This window comes from Argopecten irradians, chromosome 9 (assembly GCF_041381155.1).
Source record: "Argopecten irradians isolate NY chromosome 9, Ai_NY, whole genome shotgun sequence".
Classification (NCBI taxonomy): domain Eukaryota; kingdom Metazoa; phylum Mollusca; class Bivalvia; order Pectinida; family Pectinidae; genus Argopecten; species Argopecten irradians.
In genome coordinates, this window is record NC_091142.1 from 22,810,262 (window position 1) to 22,827,481 (window position 17,220).

At 34.2% G+C, this 17,220-nt stretch overlaps 1 protein-coding gene across 4 annotated transcripts in view; it reads right to left on the bottom strand.

The window, feature by feature from the left end:
• The window catches only part of LOC138331803 (nitric oxide synthase, salivary gland-like), a 118,645-nt gene that overhangs the window by 10,372 nt on the left and 91,053 nt on the right, over nt 1-17,220 (bottom strand). For all 4 annotated transcript variants that reach the window (XM_069279584.1, XM_069279583.1, XM_069279586.1 and 1 more), the window contains 16 exons: nt 12,625-12,767; nt 10,991-11,153; nt 10,498-10,589; nt 9,188-9,329; nt 8,803-8,942; nt 7,905-8,079; nt 7,534-7,635; nt 6,693-6,887; nt 6,133-6,230; nt 3,209-3,353; nt 2,404-2,508; nt 2,031-2,080; nt 1,331-1,637; nt 1,033-1,177; nt 511-589; nt 60-253 (listed from right to left, as the gene is read on the bottom strand). In XM_069279584.1, coding sequence (XP_069135685.1) covers nt 60-253; nt 511-589; nt 1,033-1,177; nt 1,331-1,637; nt 2,031-2,080; nt 2,404-2,508; nt 3,209-3,353; nt 6,133-6,230; nt 6,693-6,887; nt 7,534-7,635; nt 7,905-8,079; nt 8,803-8,942; nt 9,188-9,329; nt 10,498-10,589; nt 10,991-11,153; nt 12,625-12,767 — 2,275 coding nt within the window. The remainder of the gene's footprint in view (nt 1-59; nt 254-510; nt 590-1,032; nt 1,178-1,330; nt 1,638-2,030; nt 2,081-2,403; nt 2,509-3,208; nt 3,354-6,132; nt 6,231-6,692; nt 6,888-7,533; nt 7,636-7,904; nt 8,080-8,802; nt 8,943-9,187; nt 9,330-10,497; nt 10,590-10,990; nt 11,154-12,624; nt 12,768-17,220) is intronic.

Below are 17,220 nucleotides of genomic sequence, written 5' to 3' on the forward strand. Positions count from 1 at the left end.
TGGCCATGCGAGGTCTTTATACTGAATATACTTTCAAGGCTTAATCAATGTATTTATACCCAAGGGTGTGGTTCTCTCCTGAAGTACTTCCAGTTTAATAAGCTGATCCGGAGGGGGAGCATTATGTAATCTGGATAAAATCCCGTCTACCAGTTTGGTGGAATTAGCCGGAAATAGTGCTATATGATCTCCAGGAGCATAGTTTATATCCTCGGCACCCATCGTATCAAATCTAACGAGCATTGTCTCCCGACTGTCAACCAAAATATGCCAAATGTATTTGTGATGTACGTAAAATAATTCTTCGAAATTTAATTACAATATGTCATAACATCATAGAAATGTTAACAATACGTTTTATATCAAAAGGATACGCATTATCTGAAGTACTGAATATGGGACAAAAACGTTATTTAAATCATCTAATGTATTATAATTTTGGTCTAGAATTGAAATCATATTCACCGTTAACACTACCCATTGTTACGGACGTTACATGTTATGACATACCTGGACTCTACGGATTGAAGCTGCTCAACGGATATGAGTTTAACCGATTGAACCTGTCTTCCGTGAAGTTTGGTTAAAGCTGCAGGAATGATAGAAAATGATGTTTTACATATTACAAATTTTATAAATTGATTTACAAAACACAAATTACGCATTATATGCCTTATTCTTATACCTTTTTGTCAGTCCAGGTTAAAAAATATGTAAAATGAAAATTCACTCAATCAACTTTGGTCTCAAAAATGAAGATCTAAAAAATTCTAATATACGCCAGTGATCAATCCGATTTACTCTATTTGAAAAAAAAAATCTATTATAACAAATAAAATCCAATTTTAAAATCACGTACAGTCGCATTGATATATACACTAACTGACTTTGTAGTAATCACATCTAACGTATAGTTCAAAAGTAAAAAGTAAACAAATGATAGTATTGCTAAAATATATACATTTACAGTATACCTTTGGTCTAGCTAAATTATGATAAAAGGCATAAAATTACTGTTGTGTAAAATCTTACATTCCGTTATGTCGGTCTCCTTATCGTTATCTTCCGGAGTGAGACGGAATTTACCGGGAGACCACGAGAAATCAGTGCTGGACAAAGCACCCGTCGCCTCCTGGATCGCGTTGGCGTCACCAACACAGAACGTTTCACACGCCATCTATCAACAAAACCGTTTAAAATAAGGCGCAGCAAATAAAATTGTGATTCCTTGAAAACATTATTATGCAAGCAAATAAATTTATTTTTAAAATTGAATAAGAATACCTATCCATAATTCAAGCAAAACTAAAAATATTCGTTATTCACAAACCTTAAAAGTATCCTGTGCCCACAATTTGAAGGACTCCTCTTGTCCACAGAGTTCATCACCTTCCCCCATCTTGCTGATCCTCTCACCTCCTAGAGCATTAAGCATGTTATCAACAAAGTGGGCAAACGCACAGAAATTAGGATAGGCCCTCGATCCTAATCCGAACACAGAGTACCGCAGATTGCTGAGAGGACCGGTCTCTGCATTCAAATTATCGTCTTCATCGTCTTTCTCTTTGTTCTCTATAGGCGAATCCGAGTCACTTGCAGTACTCATTCGGAAATAGGACATCGATACACTCTCTCCACTGTGAAAATAAATTGTTAAAATTATCTTAGGCACGACACCTTAATGGCAAGGGAATATATGTTACGCTAATCTCGCATACTATTTTATATCAACATCCATCTATCGTTCATTAACCTTCACCATGACTGCTATGAACTACTCAGTTTTACTTGTAACGTCTTCAGCAAACTACAGATGTACTTGTCATATCGGTCACATCAAATAAGCATGTTTAATAATGTAATGCTGAATAAAAAACTCAGATTTAATGATATATCAAAGTATGATGATCCTCATACCATTACTATAATATATTATCTGTATACCAGTTTTAGAAAACAAAGATTAGGTTTCCGGAGTTATTCTTTTCATTTCTTAGAAAGAATTTTTAATAAACAGCTTAATTACTTACTTCTTTGTGTTCTTGGGACTTTTGAGGTCGTGTAAGTTCTTGGCAAATGACTAATAATGCAAGAGAATAAAGGCATTTCAAAATATAGTATCTATATAATAACTATTTTCTTGATCAAAATATATGTTAATATGGAGGTAAATTGGCACATTACAAGCGCTGTCAAGCACATATTAAGTTACAAAACAGAAATTTGACTTGATTGTATGCATGGAGTCATTCTTGCATATGTGAAACAATTCAGCACTTATCTAAATTGCATGGTGTTTTAAAAAAAAGATCCGTTGTCAGACTAAATGAGATCAAAATCTACAATTTCATAGTCCAGCGAGATTATTGATTATGAAAGACGACACAAGATAAAATGTAATACCTCTCCATTTTCAGGAGGATCCCCGTTACCAAATGTACTGGAGACAAATAGAACCAGGGCTTCATGTTCAAGGTCAATGAAGTCATACGAATCCATACTAAGGACCTGATGGAATGGACAAAAAGGAGTTTGAATGAAAAGATTAAACATATTTGAATGGTACAATCGTTTCGATGTAAAAAGTAAAAATGTGGAATGGGGGAAAAGTTTGAATGGGAAGAAAAACTTTTAAATGGAAAGAGTTAAAAGTGATATAATGTCATTTTTCAGAAAGAAATTATTTTAGTGTCACCAAATAACTAAGTTCTGGTATTAGTTGACATTGTGAATTTTCTTCTAATCGTACGTTCGATCTGTTATCATTGTTTTGTTTAACAATTTATTATCAGTCGGTTTAATAAAAATGTAAAAGTTTATACAGTATTTGAAGATCTAACAGAATTTTATCTATAAAGGATCTTATAAGGTTCACAGATCTGAGGTTAATAAGGGTGTTATTATAAATGTAAATATTAGTAAAATTTAAAGTTGATGTGGCGTTGAAAATATTTATGAAAGCTTGGGGATACAGCAAAGAATTAAGTTATGTACTTGCAACCTTTTGGAATAAAACAAAACAATAAAGTTGGGGTATGAAATGATTAGGACTTGGTAATACATATAATATATCAAAGAGCAGATTATATGTATATTGTTATGATGAATCACTAACTAACTTTTATGAAATAACAACGTCAATATAAACATACTATACGAGTATAGGGAGAAGTTATCTAAGAATTGTTGTTGATAATCAATTCCCTACCTTGGCATCAAATCCATGTTTGAAGATCTCACACAATGTGTTTGCGAACCTTTCAGATTTACCCGTTTCGGTAGCGTACAAGATGGTACATTTCACACGACGTGCGAGTGCCTTGTTCATTAACTTAGCAGAAAACTTCACAGCTCTACAAGACAAAGAACGATGCGATGTTTAATTATTCATGAAATAATCGATTTGGTATAAAGTCGATAATTCAACCAAAGCTGCGTAATTGTGATGGTTGGACAATATCGATGTAGACTGGCTAAAGTGGTAAAAGACGTACAAATAAAGGCGAGATTTATAGAAAAGTACAGAAAGCCGTTAATCAACTACCACCAAGAGGTTTACATACGTCACAATACACACACAATAATTGTTTCTTTAGACGCCGATTTTATAAAGGTATGCCTCATTTCATATCATTCATGTCCATGTTAGCCACAGAAAACGATTTCCGATATAAAAGGAGGGAAATCTTCGATTGAATGTGGTGGTTTTCTTATGAAATATTACGGCATGCACTTATCTCACGAAAGGTTGTAAAATATGATTCTATTCTTATATCTGACCATCTGGGTATTTCAGGGTTATCAAATATCTTCCGACACCAAGCGTGCGTGTCTATCAAATTATACCGATAATGCTTATATCACTTACACATCATTTGTCTTCCTAATACGGAATGGCCAAATATTTTCGTAGGCTACTATTTTACCTTTCCATTCCTTTAACTTCACTGAATGTAAACAACATTTTTTTCTATTAAACCGTGTTGATTCTATAAGCTCTTGAACATCTTTCTCTCGATCTGACATTTCTCGAAATAGCCTGTTTATTCAAAGACAGATACATGTACATAACAGGCATTGCAAATTTTCTCGAATAGATCGAATTAGATTAGTGTTATACGATTATTATAAAGGGGCGAACATGAAATTGATAGAATTTATTATTTTTATATAACACAGATTGTATTAGTAGTAATGATAAGAGGTTTCATCCATATCTTTAGAATACTTTAAAAAATAGTTTAATAATATGGGTATATTACATTATGAATACCAGCAATTATCATAAACGGTTACATTTTACTCCTATCAAGGTACTCAATAATACTTGAATACTTGGTTTTCAATAACAAAAAGTATGTAGAAATCCAACGTTAAGAATATCTAAAAGTCAAAAAAGTGATAAGCTTCGCCTCAACACACACAAGTTACTTTTAGACCGGATATTCTTCCATAGTCGGTAACTAATAAGCTGTGTAACTAATTGTATTATATACCCTTCACTCCCACTACGATACAATTATTTGAAAGCGTTTTATCATCAAGTCTTGCACCATTGTATCACATTATCAATAGACGCCTGAACGCAGAAGAGTGGCGCAACGCCCTCAGGTAACACAGGACCAATCAGAATTCCTATCACCGGAGTCACCTAGTGGGTATTGGCTATTTAAATGCGAATAATATGAGGTAAACGCTGTTACGACTACACTCCATCATCATAATATATATCTGATGCAGAATTTGGAATCAACATGTAAGACTTAAATCGGAACCTTTATTATTTGATCAGTTGATAATTGATTAGATAATCAATCGATGATTAAGAGATTGATTAATTGATTAATTCATTCATTCATTAATTGATTGCGATCAATGTCATTAATGTCGTGCAAGTACTCATTTTGATGAAACAGTTTTAAGTTAAACACTGTCTTAAGTTTAGCCTGTCAAAGATGACGTTGTAAAAATTTAAAACCAAGTATTTAATGATTGACCAAGGGTACACTTTATTATAAGATTTGTGTATGATTCTGGAGCCAGTACATTTCTCTGATATCCACTTAGATAAAAATTTCAGAAAGAAATATGTAGTCTTTATTTGTCCTCATTTGTCCTCGAAAGGCACCAGGTCATCACCCAGACAGAGTGAAAGACCATTTAGTCACTGTCCTTATACCACTCGAAACTAGACCTCAAATAATCTGATATTGAACCTATATAACTCAAAGTTCAGACAGAGCCGTCGGACGGACCAAAACACATTCTATATTCAACAGAATCCTCTGCGCGGTTAGGTACTGAACAAATATCACCCGAAATTCAAACAGTCTCAAAAAGTCGTCCTTCCTTCGACAAATACTACTCGACATTTTAACAGAGCCTACAAAACGTCTGCTAATGATGTCGATACCAATACACTCAACAGTCAAAGCTCTCGAACATCAACCTATCTGGTAGCGAAGGAATAGCATTCGACAGGCCAAATATATCGATATTTAGGGACCCAGGTTGGATCTGATGATAGTTATGGCATCGACAGTTGTCTCATATTTCAGTGTTACAGTATGTGACAGGCATTATCAATAACCGACGGTTGTTTAAACAACCTTGTTGACATTTCGTCGCCTTGATGACAGCCAAAGGTAAAGTGATATCAATTTACACTGAAATGAACAATGTATAACAAGATAATTTCTTTGCTTTTTATCCTTGTGTTGACAATCTGTACACAGTCTAATACCCTGTGCCATCAACATACCTACTGGGTTTTCTATTAATCGTTATATGACATTGATCGGTTCAGTATCTTCATCCCTTTTTACTAAGAGTTACTATTTACCTGTTATACAATCAACGTAGTACGACGCGTTGGCAGATGTTTCATATTTCCATATCTTTAATGTTTCTGAGTATGCGTTTTCTCCATCCTTAGCTTATTGCTAATTTATTTACTGTAAACAATTGTGTTTTCGACTACTGGGTTATTATCCCTTTGTGGCATATATGTCAAAATGCATTACAAGTCTTGTAACTTCACAATACTTCTTTCGTATTCAGATGACAAAGTAGTACATTTTTTCAAAGGTATTTTGTCATGAAAACGTCGAAATAACACAAAAAAATACTAACCGTGCTAGCTCTTTGAACCCAAATTTCCTCTTCGGTCTGTCCAATGATTTGTTCTTTTCCCTGTCCTTCTTCCAAACATAGGTTTTCCAGGGATCCTCCTGTAATGGGATTAACCAAAATAAATATTTCACTGTAATCCACTTTTCCCGAAATGCCGTCTTTCGCGTAGTTTTTCGAATTTATATGATTTGCAAACAATTATAAGACCTTATAAAGGATTGCGTTATTGCCAGAAAGATCCTTTGCTAGCGCTTTCTTTGTATGGCGAGGATAACATTTATTTTGTTTACAATATCAATAATGCAAAGTATTGTATGCTATTTACAAAATTAAAGTTGTCTGTTATTACTTTTGTTAAATTTGGTTTGCTTTTTATGTAATATGTGATTAGTTCACAGAAATATTAATGATTGGACGGGTATGAAAGGAGGTCGTATATGTTGGGTTTTTATAGTAGATATATAGTATTATTAAAGTGTGTTAGTTAACTGTTCGGAAGGATGAGTCACTAGAACAGATTTAACTTCACGTGGCTACATATGTTGAACATACATCCTTACCATCGGTTCATATGAAGGTTTCATTTTGTAACGCAGCATTTCCTGATGAAACACTGGGGTAATGCTCCCACTCATTGGGGGTACGATCCACACCCAGTCTGCTGGACACCCCCCGCGATTCTTCTGTTCATTCTCCATGAATTTTAGAAACGACTCCGAAGCAGCATGGTGATCAGTAATTGTTACTCCCTGAGACTGAAAAAAAATCAAAGATTCCAATGAACAATATCAGCCAGAACTAATATGCAACAAACAGACATTTATTAAATTTTCAAAATCTTCACATTATACTGGAAGAATTACATAATATTGTGGAAGTATTCGTGGCTAGGAAATATCCACTTATTTCTCTTTTAGTACATTTTGTAAATTTATCCACGAACAGATGTTTCATCAAAGTCATATATTGACATACTAGATTATAGATGTAAAGAGCAAATGTAATCACAATGAAAACATATTGATGCTGATTACACCATGTTTTTAATTTGACTGGTACAGCAGGGATATATTGTACATCACAAAAAAACAATAGCTACAGAAATAGAAACACGCTTATATCAGCAACATGAACGTATCCTAAGACATGAATTATGCAATACTCTGACTTGATATTCGAGATCCTATCCACACGGTGCGGCCGAGGAAATATTGTAATCTGTGTTTCATTAACACAGCGGTGTTAGGAGAATGTATTATTTTGTGCCTTATCAAGTCCAACGATGACTTGGAACATTGATTTGATCTTTTACAAATAAAATAAAATTAGCCATTGTTTCACCTACAGAATGAGATATACAATGCAACTACAATGCACATGTATATGAAGTTTCACTCTTACCTGGAAGCTGTGAAGCACAGATATGTTCATTTCCACAAGGGCCCTGTCCTTCCACAACGACGAGCTCTTTCGTATGTCTAACCCCATTTTTGTAGCAATTACCTATTTAAGACATTATATTAACATATTTCTGGAGTGAAAGGGTAAAATCTTTAGGATTTGGTAAACCCCTAATTCAATTAACACTTATGTAATGGAACTGTACTCATATACAATGACAACAATAAGTAACTTATTACTGTTAGAAATTGACGAATTCGCAAAAATATCACATCGCTTATTAGTATGAGAGATAATCCTGAGGAATAGCAAGTTTACGTGAATGTTTGGCTAAACGTTATATTAATTAGTGGTTTAATTGATTTATTTACCTCCAGCATATTGTATCTATGTACGTCACAGAAATCCCTTGCTCCAATCTCTGTACCCATGTACCATCCATTGAAAGGCGCTGCCGTAAACTCCAGACCACCACAGTCAAACAGTAAGGCGCTGACAGCAGGTAATCCGTACCACTTAAGACCCAAGTCGGCGAACCACGGAAACCTGTAAAACGAACAACACGAAGATTTGTCAAAATTATCATTGGCCTACTGTAAAATATGTTTCTATCGCGGCTAATACGGGAATTCCGTTTCAAAATATTATCGTAGAGATTTAGGTTCGCGGATTTAAAATTGAACTCAGATATCTTGAATCTAATTGTGCAAGAATGGTCTAAGTTATTATTTCGCGGATATACACTTTCGTGAATTAACATTAATCGCGATATTCGCGAAAATAAAGCGCACGCGAAAGAAAGTTGGTTTACAGAAAGTGTAGGTTGTAGGTAGAACATTAAGGTTATATTTACATACTACATCTACAAAACATTCTACCCTGATACAAATGCAGAAACGTGAAATTAATATACAACATTGACCACCATTCTTTGTATTCTAATGAATAATAATGTGCGTTCTATTCGTCTGGTATATCTTTATGAGGCTTAAAAGTCATAGGCTGTTTTGCAGATTTTCAAAAGATAACTTGAAATGAGATATTCTTATCCGCTATCTTTAATTTCTGAAATCATACCATTGATAAATAATGACGATACATACCATTGTAATAATACGACATCCCTACTACACGCGAGATATTAATTTACGAATTCAATGGAAGTAAGCTAACTTTGTGAGTACTTAACATATGACATCATGTAGTTTGTTGAGAGAAAAAATGTGATAAAAAGCAAATGTCTTTTTTATTTATCATATTATTACATACTTTGGGTGCTTTAAATTCACTTCCATAACCAGGTCGGGAGGTATTTCGAACAGCTCTGGGTCCAGTCCATTAGCTTGAAGTACTAAGGGTAGGACATCAAACATGCTACGCTTACTTTTCCATCCCATCTTCGTGCAAATCTGGAATGGATTAGAAATTATTAATTTTGTGTTAGATAAAAACTGTAAACGTATGCGTTTAAATATCATTGCACTTATAATAAATTATATATATAACGTATAACAATTATTACGAATTATTCACTGCGCTAATCTGTCAAAATCAATTTTGCCCTAAACGTTCATTACGCCAAAAGTCTATATTGTATTTTAGTCTAGAAGATGATCATCTTAATCTTCCGGAGTAAAAAACACTATAAGTATACCTCTGTAAACTCGACACTTGCTGGATCCCCTATGATTGCCCCATCTGCTTCCTTGTACCCTGCATATCGGATCAACTGTGAATTCCAAACCCGGAAGTCGTGTTTTCCGTCGGTCCTGGCAGGGAAGATTGTGATGGCTGATCTGTAGATAAAATGAAAAAAACATTCTTTTTAAAGTATATGTTTTTTAAAGGCTCTTGCGTCCAACAGCATTTTAATAACGGTCATAAAATAAGCATTCTTTTGAAACCAATCGAAAGGAGCTATATTTTTAGTAGCTAGCATTTAGTTCAGACCATCCGGGCCCAGCACCATAAAACTATTCTCAGACAGATACTTTACTCAAGTATATGATTTCACATAGACTTGAGTTAAAAAAACCTGTCAAAGAAAGTTCCGTGGTGCTGGGTCCCGACAACCGTTAGGACATTTGAACAACGGACTCTAATAGAAAATCGCTTGTGGGAGTCTTTTTTTAATTTTCGTATTTTTTGATATAACAATTGGTGGATATAAGTAGTACACTGTCGGGCTGCAAAATGGTCCAGCGGCTCACTATTAAATTTAGTATGAAACAACATTGATCTTCAGCAATCTAAATTTAATAGCAAATTAAATACTATAACCAATGCCTATAATAGAATATTTTATTGGAAGAGATTTACCTTCGACCTTCGAACTCAGAAAATTCTCCAAAGCAAATGCTGTACTAAGAGAGCTAACCATAAAGTTTGAAATTGATCACCCTTGTAAAAGGGACGTTAAGTTATCGCAGGGATACCTGTTTTTGTATAACGTCGATGACTTAATAGTAATACCTTTATGTCTACTCTGCGTTATAGGCGACGTTACAATCATGTCATCTACTTTGCACAGGTCAACATCATTCCAATCAATATTGTACTTGTTGTACAGTGGCATTCGATTGATAAGTAAAAGGTTGTCTTAAATTGTTAAATCTGACATATATGGTCAAGAATTTTCTCTTTTTCAGGAAAACAATCCTATCAGATGGATTTGCACTGATGTGACGCGGACCAAGAGACACTATAGTGATGATATCTGACCATTCAAGGCAATACAATAACATTACGGATGTTTAGCTTCCAGCAGATAAAGGCGAGAACAGTGTCGGACGACGGCTCCATAATAAACAGCAGATAATCAATACACCAAATCGAAAGGACAAACACGCGTCCTAAGGAATATACAAGAACGTCAAAGGGCAAATAGGGCAAGATAAATTCATTAAGTTTTAACAACTAATCATATGGCTGGAGACGTGGAATTACCAAGCCAAATGGACGTACCTGATATTGCCTTTGTTGTTGCCGTATTTGATGTGGTTACAGATAGCTTCAAACATCCCACGGGCTGTTGTGATATGACGGGCATCAAATACCTAAATCAAAATAGCACTTAGCACTTATTACAATTAATCAAGTATTTACTGTAAACCAACTTATTTTCGCTGCTTTAAATTCGCGTGTTTATGCCTAATACTTTTTAAAGTTATGAGGGTCTATGGTACATTTACCATTACCATTATTTTCACGATTTCTACTTGTTATGGGAATACTCGAAATTGAATGGCGCACAAAAATATTAGCTTTATTATATTATCTAAAACAATACCCTTGAGTTATCCCAGGATTCAATTTTATTTTCTTGCATACATATATTACTCAGTTTTATCGGAGCAATCCAAATACAAAAGTACTAATTGAATAGGACCTTTAAAATGTAATGGACGTCAATTTATACCTTAATGAACTAACTACTAGCAATATCAATGTACTGTACCTGTAATTTATTCCACTGAATACGTCCGATACACCGCGCCTCATTTCTCCATGCAGTCTTTGCTCCATACGTCAGCTCGTTTGTCGTCAATTCATAGGTACCTCTCTTCTCTATACTGGATTCCACCTCCTGCCACCGCTTCTGGTGGGCCTCTGTGTTTAATCTGAGATGTAAAACCAGTGAGGTATGAACGGGAATTACAACTATGCACTTTGAATCCTTTGTCATGGTTGATGCATTTTCTTTATATCACAAGTCTTTAGTTATACATAAACATGTATTACTGACTTTTAATTGCAATGGCTAATAGAATTGCATAGATGCTTACAAACGTATTATGAACTTCACTCCGAAATGTTCACACGAATATTCTTTACATATTAGATTATCATTAATTCTGAAATATATGTAGTAGGATTGGAAAGGGTCGATCTTAGATGAACAAATAGATCAATCCATAGGGCGTCATCCAGCTAGTGTTATGAGGTTATGACATTATCTTTCACAGGTAACTGCACTCGCGATTTATAATAAATCTCGAAGCGAAGATTACCATTGTTCTTGCTATGGTAGTACTTCATGATCTGAACGATGATCAATTAAAATACCACTTTTGTGCACTCAACGGCATTTTAGTTCCGTTATCAAAACACCTTGAAGAACAGTCAAAATGTCTAAAAACACATTCGGATAGATATCACTTGAGCATAAGCGATTGATTGTTTAAAACATATGTTTTAAGACTGAGTCTATACTATATAAGTATTTAAATAGGCGTTTGCTTGTCCTGTAGTTTGCCAGAATTGAATTATTTCATGTAATAGTCAACGATTCCCTTATATAATTAAAATGGTCTCAACTTATTTAGCTGTTGTTTTTCGGAGATGCAAAAATGAATCCCCCATTTTGTCCTTCCCAATAAACACTACTGTAGGTAGAAGTGGTATGTAAAATATTCAACACCCGGATATTTAACCGTACGTCACAGGCGTGGGTGATTAGTTTGTAGGTATAAATACAAATTATTTGTGTAATCGTTAAATACAAGTCTCTGTGAATTATTCACTAGCACGACTCGGGATGTAGCAAACTTACCAGCGATTCATGATACCAGTCCCAAATAAGGAACAAATTCCGAACTACAGATGTAAAAATATACGTCTATTCTAATAAATTCCATTTCAGTGCTTAAAGGTCGTAGACATTTCAATAGTTTTTTAAGTACTCTATGTAAACACACTCCGATTGCTTCGCGTATTTAACAAACAACATACATGTACTTGTAAACAGGGGGTAATATTTTATCTATTTTTTTTTTATTTTTTATCAGTATTATCTTTGTTTACATTATACTTATCATGCACAACTGAAATAAATAACAACGGACTTATTGAAAATCATATATATATAGTTTTAAGCAAATTTACACTGAACAAAATTAAATTGATATATTGTACACTGTTTCGCGGCAGGATGTTTAAACGAGTTGGTTTCGAAAAGAGGATCTGTGAACTAGTGTACAATTAATGCATCAAACATGTTATTTTGTCTTGTTTGCAGAAGATATCAAAAAAAAAATTAAATCGCGGAAGATATAAAGTAATTAGAATTAATAAATTAATAATCATAGAAACCTTTTGATTGTTGTGTAGTATTCGTCGATGAACTCCTTCGCCTGTGTTAACAACTCTTCCTGAGAACGAGGCTCTCCGATTGGTCGACTGGGCGGGTGGGTCATTATAGACCCTAAACACTTGGAGTGGACACATGGCACCGACTACAACAAACAATGATAACAATCAGGTCATAATTGGTATTATATAATTGTAAGTTATCAAGAGAAAAGCTTTACAAAAGTTAAATGCACACACCCCCCCCAACCCAACCCCCCCCCCCCCCCCAAAAAAAAAAAAAAAAAAAAAAACCCAGAGAGAACAAAAAAAAACCAAACAAACAAACAAACAAAAAACTATGAAGTTAAAACCCTTCTTTAACTTATATTATGTTTGCCAATGAATAATTGTTTTAAACAAGTTAAACAGAATGTTGCATAATGATCGGATTCAACGCAAAGTATTTATAAGGCAAAAAACTGCATTAAAACCATATAGCATGTATCATTACGATATGCTTCAATTAAATTGCATTCATTATCATTGGCATCTGATATATGACAAAGTCTCTTCAACGGACCTATATAATGTATATAATGTATTCTCCATCTTAGCCCCTGGATTATATTTAATGTAGCCATGACTTATTACGATGTGAAAGTTTTTAAAAGAGATAACTGGGGAAAAGAATGTGTCCAATGTTTAGGTCGTGACCAATACACCTTATAAATGAGGTATACTTTCAACTAACATGTGTACATCATTTGTTGATGTGATTTGGAGTTTGTGTTGACATTTTAATCAAAAGATTATAATCCGATTATATTCATACCTACACGTGTAATACTGGCTGGTCTAGGGCAATACACTCATGTCGCCTGAGGCTGTATTGCATGGCTACCCATGCAATAAAGCCTCGTGACGTCACGGCGTCAACAAAATCTCTATTTCCTCGGTAAAATTTTAACATTTTTTTCACAAAATTGACTGGTTTTACTATAAAAGATGCAAGCAACGGAATTTGTGTTGAAAATATCACGTAATTTTTCATGTATGGAAATTGACTTCCAGTCGTGGATTTCTTCGAATTTATTTCAAAATGGCGGGATATTATAGTTGTAAAATTGCAGTTAAACGTCGTCGTGGTATGAAAGAAAAATACTCTTTCATAAGTGGATATGAAGGATAGGGATATTCTACCCTCGGGATCACAAAATGTTGCAAAACCCTCGGCAAGCCTCGGGTTTTACTACATTTTGTGACCCTCGGGTAGAATATCCCTATCCTTCATATCCACATATGAAAGAGTCTTATAATATACACTGTACACGTTAACACTTTCCAGAAACTTGATTTAAAGTAAATATTTCGATTATGAGAGATGATTTTATTTAATTTTAAAGGCGCCGAGTAAATTTTAAATCGGTCATCGTAATCCTTCAAAAAACAAATATCCAATCTGACTGTTATAAATAAATGCTACCAATTTGTTCTCAAGAGCGCCACAGGGCGTATTACCCAATAATATTTCATTTTGAATTAGCAGAATAGGTCATCTGACGTGTCTATAGGATTATTACGTTTTCATAATTGCAATGTTGACAAAATTGTTTACTTAGTCATTATATAATAGATGGCGGTCTGGATGACACGGGACAAGCTGTACTGATAAACGGCAACAAACAAAACATAACATGCAATTTATGTGTTATACTAATTTGAAATGATATTAATGCTAGCCATGAAATCGAAAAAACGATACCTTTATATGACGACTTAAATAGTTAATACAACCGCTGAAAAACTGAAAACATATCCTTTTTACTTATTGATAAGGAGTCATGGATTCACTTTCAGGTAGTATTTTTAACATATGATTGCATGTCAAATATTTAATTAAGGCATTACTATAAACTCGGATGCGCCTATATTAACGCTGGAATTTTTTTGTATATTATAATGGTTCCTGAGCGTACGACATATCTGTACTTTTTATTTCATATGTCAAATACAAATATCATAATTGATATTTCTTTATAAGTAGAACTACGAACAAACACAAGTTGTTTTGTCCCTCAGAACAGCACTCAATCAATAGTCAATCAACCGTCACATCTTATGTGGAGGGCGATGAATAGCACCTAGACACATCCACAATTGTCTATGGTAGTGCTTGAATGGTGTACTGTTGTACTTGTGAATGAACGTAAAATCATGAATGTGTTATATGAATCCGCCAATAAATATAAATGCACAAAGTACCTTTGACAGTTTGGACTAGAATATACACACCTGATTCATGTTTTCTTCCTTAAAACAGTATGGGGATTGTATGTATGTCTGAAGTATCCGCTTAGTCAGGGTGGTATTGAACACATAAATGAGTGGGTCAACCACTCGAAATATTTCAGCCATATCGTGCAGATTTTTTTCGCGAGTTAGACATTTTGTGATCTTAACTTCAAACAAAAATTGTAAATTTTACTATATTCATATTTTGCGTAACAAGAGTTACTATAGTTTTTTCTGTTATCTGTTATTTCGCAGATTTCATGTTTTGCGGACAAAACAATATCGCGCGATATCTTCATATGTTAGCGCCGTTTTGTCAAACGCCCTTCTTCACGAAGTTATGGCACTTTGTAGATGTAGAAAAGAAGTGTTAACTTTACATTTCATGTTAAGCGCGAAGAGGTCAAGTTCAAGTTCCTTTATTCTGCGGGCCGTACGGCCCATAGGTAAAACACGCATACATACATGGTTACAGTATACATTACGTGATACAGAAGATATTTGGTAAACTCTGCATCATTACTATGAATAACCATATCTTTAATTGCAGTTTTGACACCCTAAAACTTGCACACTATTTTATATGTGAATATAACTTAACCAACAAAAAAATCTAACCATACGCTAGTATGTGTATAGGCATAATCGTAGGCAGGTATCGTAATCAAAGCAGATTTCAAACGAACAATGGACACAGGAACAAAATGTTGATGCTGACCTTACACAATTATCTTAACGATCTTGTGAAAAATTGTGATAAAAACTAGAGGTCTTCTTTTTACTCGTTATTACATTTCTGTGGATATATCAAACTTATCCAAAACATACCAATGTTTCTATCTTTCTTTTCCTATTTCGCTCTTTATTTATTATGTTGTTTTGTAACCATCCCCTTGTGAATTCTCTAGCTTTCATGCGTCACTTATTATGTATAATTCATACCTATGTATTTGCGTTCACATTTAATGTGCATCATTGCCTATGCAGGTGTTGATTTATAGATTGTTTGTCCAGACTTTACCACATCACATTTTAATGTTTTATAAAACATTTACAATTGAGTTAATTTATTTTCAAATGTATCCTCACGGTGGCCATATTTCAATCCAGCATCCCTGTAATGAACATATCTGATTGACAAACATATATTTAATTCATATATTTGTAACATAATGGATGTCTAAAGCGCTAGCTATATTCTCGCGGGAGCGGGATTTGGACTTAAAGTCGAGTTATTATCAAACATAAGGTACCCCATGAATAACAGTTCATCCCTTCAACAATGTCCCTAGAGTATATATGCCATAACCAGGCTTGCCGTGGCCAGCAAAGTGTTCAGCGATTACACAGTCAAATACATTAATTATATTTGCGTTCAAACATGAAACTCACGAAATATGTTTATTATGTTAATTCAATATGCGAATGGAGTATAAATGTTAATTAAGGTATTACAAATGTATAATTAGGAGAGCATATGACAGTGTCCCCAACTGCTACGTAGTAAATTTAACGGTCGTCCACTCATTGAGGTAATAGTCGTTTTTTTGGTAACTCGCTTTAAAAATTATCCATAGCCTATTGTCAATTGTTGCAAGTGTAAGCCTAAACAGTGTTTGTTGCTCATCGGTTTTCGCACTGACATATTCTTACGTGTCATAACCATACGTTAGAGTAACATTACATAAGATTTTATATATATGTGCGATGGTAATACACTAACATTTCTTTTTCATCACAGGTTTCGTCTTTGAACAATATTCTTTTTCATACTGAAAGTTACCATATATTCGTGTATTTCGTGGGAGATACGATATAACGAAAGGAAATTGCCGAGAAAATCCGTGGTAGGAGTACTAGTACTTTAACATTCAACAGCAAGCGCGTTTACCGGACTAGATATACAGTGTTCAGTGCTTATCTTCAATAGCGCTTACAGTTGTGTTATTAGGTAAATTGGAAAAATGTCTGTAAATCCAGATATTTGTGATATTAAAGCCATGATCACAAAGGCTTGTCCTCTTTATAGCAATGTGGAACTCGTTGTGGAAAGGGTTATTAATAAATCACCACATAATACTTCAACTGATTCCCTGCAGTAAATAATTAAGTGTTTAAACATCTTTGTTAACAGGTGCTCGTTTCATCCTTTTTGCCTATAGTACGAACAGTATTGTTTTTAGATACCGGCGCCAGTCGAAAAACGATGCACATGGATGGAACAAAAAAGTTTCTTTCAAGTGATTCCTAAGATTTATTATGGCTCAATCAATGGAATAGCTTTTCGAACAACTACTGATATATTGAGAAATTTGTAATCCATAT